This window comes from Apium graveolens, chromosome 9, assembly GCF_009905375.1.
Source record: "Apium graveolens cultivar Ventura chromosome 9, ASM990537v1, whole genome shotgun sequence".
Lineage (NCBI taxonomy): Eukaryota > Viridiplantae > Streptophyta > Magnoliopsida > Apiales > Apiaceae > Apium > Apium graveolens.
Window position 1 is genome coordinate 152,391,295 of NC_133655.1, and position 7,310 is coordinate 152,398,604.

Here is a 7,310-nt window from a genome sequence, read left to right on the forward strand (position 1 = left end):
TTTTTAATTTATAATTTCAGAAGAAAATTAAGAGGTCGGTAGCTTTTAAATCTTTAATAGAATATTTGAAATAATATTTATGAGACTCTAACAAAAATTAAATATTTGTGAAATCTTAGAGTCCATTAAAGTATGTGAAGTTAAATAATTATTAATAGAATAGTTTCTTGAAATAAGAGATACTATCACAATAATACTTTATCTGTTTCTTCTTCATAATATTATATAAACTAAAATAAATTAAATATTGGTTACACGCCAATTAAATCATTTATAATGTCATGCCACATTATTAGGGTAGATAATTTTTGAAAAATTGTATAATTTATTTATCGGCAATTTATTTAATATTGGTCAAATATTTTTGAAGAATCTATACGCTACCCATCTTTATAACCATGATTTCAATATAAATATCATCAAAGATATTATTTTATTTATATATAATTTAACAACAAGTATGTGAAAATAAAAAAATCACCACAAGTGATTCCTGCAAAAACATATTTTTTACTTGCACTGTTTATAACAGCAAAGCAATTTCAGGAAATCATAAAATGGAGCCCAAGTAAGGTACCAGGCTAGCAGTATAAATGAAATGAAATAAAAAAGCAATTAGGAAAGTAGAAAAAGGAGAGAAAATATTAATGGATGAGGGGAGGGGGCAGATGCAAAAATTGAAGTGAGGGGGGGAGGTTGTAATAAAAAAGGTGGGGGGTGTTGGGAGGATGAGTTGGTTGCAGTGCTTTCAATGTCCCCCCCCCCCCCTTTTCTAATCTTTCCTCTCTTTCATCTCATTTCATTTCATTAATGCCCCTTCCATTTTATTAAGTAGTACTAGTAGTAGTAGCAAATTAAATACTACTAGTAACTTGTTTCGAACAAGCCTATGTACATTTCTCCGTTAACATATACAGATAACCATTGTGTTCAACTCCAGCCTGACAATACTTCTCCTACTACAGAAGTCAATAAATATAGAAACTCTCCATGATGATGATGATGGTGAATTAAATCTACTATTTGGGGCTGTGTGCACTCAGGTTTAATTATCCCATCAACAACCTCTCTTCTTCAGCATTTACAATGAGAGAGATTTTTTCCAACTTAGCTCCCTTCTCTGCAATATACTTACAAAATTTATAAATGTATTTTTGAGGTCATTTTCATGCTTTCCCCTCTTTTTTGATAATTTCATTAAGAACCCCCCCTCCCCCCCCTTGTTTGCTAGCTGTGCCCTGCTGCTGCATGTACCTGTAATTTTTGCACTATCCACATCTCCTGTGTGTTTATTTTGGTAGCTGCTCATCTTCATGTTTAGTTTATGACACAAAATATATGCTACTTATAATTATAAGCTTTCTTGGGTCTCTTGTTGTACTGAAGATTGTTTTATACATATAATGGAAGCTTCTAATATTAAAACCAGAAGAAGAAAGAGATGGTCAGGGGTTTTGTCGTCATCTTCATCAGGTGTTGTTCTTCATCTTCATAATGTGCGGCTGTTACTGATTCATATCATTCTGTGTCAAACAACATCCTGTATGGCGGCGGCGGCTTCAGGTACCTTAAATTATACAAAGTATAGACAAGTAGGGAGCTTGAGACTCGCAAGAATTCAGAAGCATTTGGATGGTATCAACAAGACTCCTGTCTTAACTATTCAGGTATTCATTCATTCATGATCTTGATGATATTGTGCAAATGCATATCTTGTAATGTGCAAATTAAGCAACAAACGCTTCATCACTTATTATCTTCATTACATGCTCGGTTTGTTCTTAATAGGAGTATTAGTTAAGGTAGATCATTTAATTATGTGGTGGTGTTTATGGTGTAATTTATTAAAACCTTATAAATTATATGATGAACAGAGCCCAGATGGAGATATTATAGATTGTATTCCAAAAAGAAAGCAACCAGCTCTTGATCATCCTCTATTAAAGAATCACAAGATCCAGGTATACATTTGGTTTGGGGGGGGGGGGGTAATTATGATTACAACTACCAACTACAAACATTGATAACATAAAAAAATGATCTGCAGAGGGTTAGACCAGAAATGCCAAAAAGAAAGAAAGAAAGTGTAAATGTTACAACTAGAAGCAGGGATGAAGAGGAGGAGAGAGTAAGATTGAAAGGTGTATGGCAAGCTTGGCATGAAAACAAAGAAAGGTGTCCCAGAGGAAGTGTTCCTATTAGACGGAGCCATGTGCATGATGTTTTGAGAGCCAACTCTCTCTATGACTTTGGCAAGAAACGTCACGCCTTTCCGGCCGGCAGTCGCCTTCCGATGGCCGGCCGTCATCCTGATGCTCCCGACGTTGTTAGTGCCAATGGCCATGAGGTACTTAATTAATTAATTAATTAATACTTGCATGTTTCTTCCGATTACTTCCGCCATCTTTTACTCCTATATATTAATTAATACTACTTTCATTTACTCCCTCCGTCCCAAAATAAGTATCGCTTTTACTTTTGACACGTATTTTGAGGTGTTAAAAAAAAATATTTGCATACATTTTTTTTATAATTTTTTTTCTAAATAAAAATATAAATGTAAAATTTTAATTCAGAAAAAAAAAATTTGAAAAAAAGTAAATGCAAATATCTTTTTTTAGTACCTTAAAAAGCGTGTCAAAAGTCAAAGCGACACTTATTTTGGGACAGAGGGAGTATTACTTATTACAGTTTAATTAAATATATTTGTGCAACATGCATTCATGGTGGATTGAACACGCTCCATGTTTACACTAAATAATCCCCTAATTACTTTAAAGAATAGGCTTTCTATGTTTTGGGTCGTAGGGTGGGTTGTATATTTGTTGCTTCATTTACTAGCACGTTACTTTGACTTTGTGCATAAATCTTAAATTATGTAGTAATTTTGCATTTTACTAATTTACAAATATTAATTAAAGCATTCTGCATCCATATATTCAAGCATTTGATCAAATAAAAAAATTAATACTAAAATAGGAATTAGAAATCAAATTGTGATGAGATGATCCTTGATTAATCAATCCTATAAATTTATGAAATTCTAATTTTACATTAATCAAACAAATTTTTATATTTTCATATAAAGAAGTTAAAAAATTTTAAAATCCCTAAATGCGGAGGGGTATGCCGGTCTTGCTAGCATGTAACCGGGCCATCCCGAGGGTTAGCATGCTGTGCATGCGCCAACTCTACAAATATGTCATATGAGTTACTGTAGCTAAACTATAGAAAGGGAAAGTCAAGGTCAAACACCAGATAACCCGGGGGACATAAGATGCTTCCAATATTCGAAACCCCTGTATGTATTTGTTTAAGAAGATGAATGTATATATATATATATGTGTGTACGAGGGGCAGTGTAGTGTGAAATTTATAAAAGCAAAGGTAGTAAATATATGATGGGTGATGTTATTCCGCAAAGTTTGAACGTGCGCATTTTAATTGGATCTAAAAGCAAGAGATGATTGAGGTGTCAGAATATTGTAATAGAAGTAAGCAGCTTGTTCCGTAGCAGGAGTATTAGCTCCAACTAGAAGTTTAATTTTTTTTAGCAGCTACTTAATTAGGAGTACTTACTTACTTGCTTGCAAGGGGGGAACACTGCATGCATTATTGCATTTCTTAAAACCTACAAAACCGACGACCCACTTGCTGATATGTTGGATCCTAGAATTAATTAAAAATTGCATTCTGAATTATTTATTAATTAATTAAAAATAGAATTGAATTTGGTGGGTGTGTTGTATAATGTATACTTTGTATGTGGTGGTATGGCAGCATGCAATAGCATACACAGGAGCATCGCAAGAGGTGTACGGGGCAAGAGCCACAATTAATGTGTGGGACCCATCCATAGAGGTAGTCAACGAGTTCAGTCTATCTCAGATCTGGGTTCTCTCCGGTTCTTTCGACGGCTCTGATCTCAATAGCATCGAAGCTGGCTGGCAGGTACCGTCTTCCAGTTGTCGTTACGTTCCTCCCTTCCTTCTTATGCGATTATTACTGCTAGTTTATTCCCATCACTATTTTAATCTCACCATGCATACACCCATTTCTTCTCTTTTTTAATCATAACCCCCAACAGGGCTTCCCTATCACATAACAAATCCAAATCCATATCCATATCCATATCCATAATTTTCTTATATTCTAACATTTTCAGCATAATTAATCTATCAAACCAACTCTTCCACAGACTTTAGAATACTACAAACTGACTAAATACGTTAGCTAGTTTTGGCCTTTTGTTTGAGTTGTATAAGATTTCGTACAATGTTTCTGACATACTAATGACAATTCCATAACTAATTATAACCAATAACCCCAATCTATTGGACCCCTCCCTGAAATGGTTGAAAATTTTGTGACGCTTTGATTGTTCTACTAGTCAGGTCAGTCCTGAGCTTTACGGTGACAGCAGGCCCAGATTATTCACCTATTGGACGGTACGTACGTTACAACCCCTCCATCTCCTTTCTTCCTTTTCTGCTTTTAAATATGCATGCATACGCAGCTTACTTGATTATTATTACATATTGCAGCAGCTCTTGTTATCATAAACATCCTCATTCAACTTTCAAAGTCCAATTTCTTATTAAGTTCACCATTCATCTCTTGTTTATCAAATTGGCTTTATGAATGCTTTTTCTTGTTGTTGCTAAAATACTGCAGAGTGACGCATATCAAGCCACTGGATGTTACAATCTACTATGTTCAGGATTTGTACAAACCAACAGCAGAATTGCCATTGGAGCTGCCATTTCTCCCGTGTCTTCACCTTCCAGCAACCAGTTTGACATTTCCATTCTTATTTGGAAGGTTTACCTGTTTCTTTCTTACCAATTTCACTTACATTCTAAATAACTATACAGCTTTTAAAGCAATTCTTAACTTCAGTGCTCTGTCATGTGTGTAGGATCCTAAATTAGGGAACTGGTGGATGGGCTTCAGCGACAACACCCTAGTTGGATATTGGCCTGCAGAACTCTTTACGCATTTAGCAGACAGAGCCACAATGGTCGAATGGGGAGGCGAGGTAGTTAACTCCAGGGCCAACGGGAAGCACACATCAACACAAATGGGGTCAGGTCATTTTGCAGAAGATGGGTTTGGAAAAGCAAGCTACTTCCGGAACTTAGAAGTGGTCGATTCTGATAATAGTCTTAGCTCAGTCCACGACATATCAACCCTAGCTGAAAATACAAATTGTTACAACATAAAAAGCTCTTATAATACTGAATGGGGAACTCATTTTTACTATGGAGGCCCAGGGAACAATCCCAGATGCCCATAGTCCATAAATCTTCCTCTGGTTTTCCGTTGTATATTTTAAACATTAAAATTCACATTATTATTTTATTTTATTTCTTTTACGGTTACGGTTCTACCACTATCATCTTTTGTTGAAGTTCAATGATTCTCTCTGGAAGTTTCTAAGAACTTCTATTTCCAGAATTTGTCTAGTTTATTTTCATGTAATTAATGTTACTTTAAAAAAATGAAGAGTCAGTATAATTAAGGAGGAAGGTTCAAGAACCATAGCACTAAAAGGAAAATTCTGGAATCATCTTCATTCTGTATAAATAGGAGTAAATCTGAGCTGAGTGCAAGTGAGAGAGAGTAAGGATTATCAAACAGTAAGCATTGTAATCCTAAAGTGTGTTATCAATAAAAGTTCTTTTGCTCCTAACTGTTTACATTTGGTATCAGAACCCGGATTGTCAAAGACGGTGGTCGGTGGCCTGTGAAGAATTGAAGTTTGTTGTTGGGATTCAAGTTGTTGGTCAGGGACCAAACCTTCTTGGAATTTTGCTGGGCATAATATCCAAGTCATTATGGCAGACATAACAGCATCAGTAAGCGGCGTCGAGAAACTCAATAATTCCAACTACAGTACCTGGAGCATCCGGATGCAGTTCTATATGCTTGGGCAAGACCTGCGGGATATTGTTAGCAATGGTAACACCACACCACCCACCAATACAGAGGAGTTAAAAAAATGGAAGGTGAAAGCAGGAAAGGCTATGTATATTTTGTCAGTAACAATTGAAGATGAGTTGTTGCAGCGTTCAAAGATTCAAAAACTCCAAAAGAGGCATGGGACAATCTGGCATCATTGTCCGCAAAAACAAACGATGCGAAACTCCAGCGGTTGGAAAATGAGCTTTTATCAGTTTCACAGGAAGACATGACGGTGAATCAATATTTTAACAAAGTTAAAAATATTTGTGATGAAATCTCTAAATTAGATCCACAAAATGCTATCACTGACACAAGAAAAAAGAGGATTATAGTTTATGGGCTTAGATCTGAATTTAATAGTATTATCACTGTTACACGTGAATGGGCGAAAGAACCAACTTTAACCGAGTTGGAGAATATTTTAGCTAACCAGGAGGCTTTAGACAAACAAATGTCTAAAGTATCAGTAAAAGAAGATGATGAAGCAGCTCTTTTTAGCTATAAAAGAGGGTATGAAGGACAAGAGAAGAGAGATTCAAGACAATACAACAGAATCTCAAAGGAACGTCAACAAAGGAGGACCGAAGGAAGTTTTCAACATGGGGGAGCTCTTCTGAATCCTAGCAACAAAAACAAGGATGAAATGAAATATCGAAGGAACAGTAATCAATGTTACACCTGCGGAAAGAAAGGCCATTTTGCAAGAGATTGGAGATTAAAAAAGGTTGAAGGAAATGTTACAACATCAACTTCAAAGGAGAACGATAGTGAAGAAGAATGGGACTTCCAAGTGGCCTATGCGGTGGCTGATAAACAAGAATCTGGAGCCTGGTGCATCGTTGAAGAAAAAGAAGAGAAAGAAGAAATGGCTATAGTTGCGGTGAGCGATAAATCTATTAATTTTGAAAATGATTGGATTATAGATTCTGGATGCTCTAATCACATTACAGGTGATATGAAGAAATTAGAAAATATCAACGAGTACAAAGAAAGACGGGTTGTAGTTACTGCGAATAACTCGAGACTGCCCATCACTCATGTTGGCCAAATAAAGATCAATCCACGATTTAACAAGGAACAAGTGGAGCTACAAGATGTTATGCACGTGCCAGGTATGAAGAAGAATTTATTATCAGTGTCACAACTTACAAAATCTAGAAATTATGTGGTGTTTGGTCCAGAGGATGTCAAAGTATATCGATGTTTTAAATCAGATGATACACCAATAATGGAAGGAAGAAAACTTGAGTCGGTGTATGTCATGTCAGCGCAAACAACATACGTTCACAAAACTAGGAAAAATGAAACATCAGAATTGTGGCATGCACATCTAGGACATGTCAGTT

At 35.7% G+C, this 7,310-nt stretch overlaps 1 protein-coding gene across 1 annotated transcript; it reads left to right on the forward strand.

Moving 5' to 3' along the window:
- The first annotated feature begins 752 nt into the window (after nucleotides 1-752).
- Nucleotides 753-5,381, forward strand: LOC141686868 (protein neprosin). The gene is made up of 7 exons (XM_074491962.1): nucleotides 753-1,667; nucleotides 1,875-1,961; nucleotides 2,048-2,347; nucleotides 3,781-3,951; nucleotides 4,395-4,448; nucleotides 4,675-4,821; nucleotides 4,919-5,381. Exons 1-7 carry the CDS (start codon nucleotides 1,404-1,406, stop codon nucleotides 5,294-5,296), a joined length of 1,401 nt encoding a protein of 466 aa, XP_074348063.1. The 5' UTR covers nucleotides 753-1,403; the 3' UTR covers nucleotides 5,297-5,381.
- Nucleotides 5,382-7,310: the final 1,929 nt, after the last annotated feature.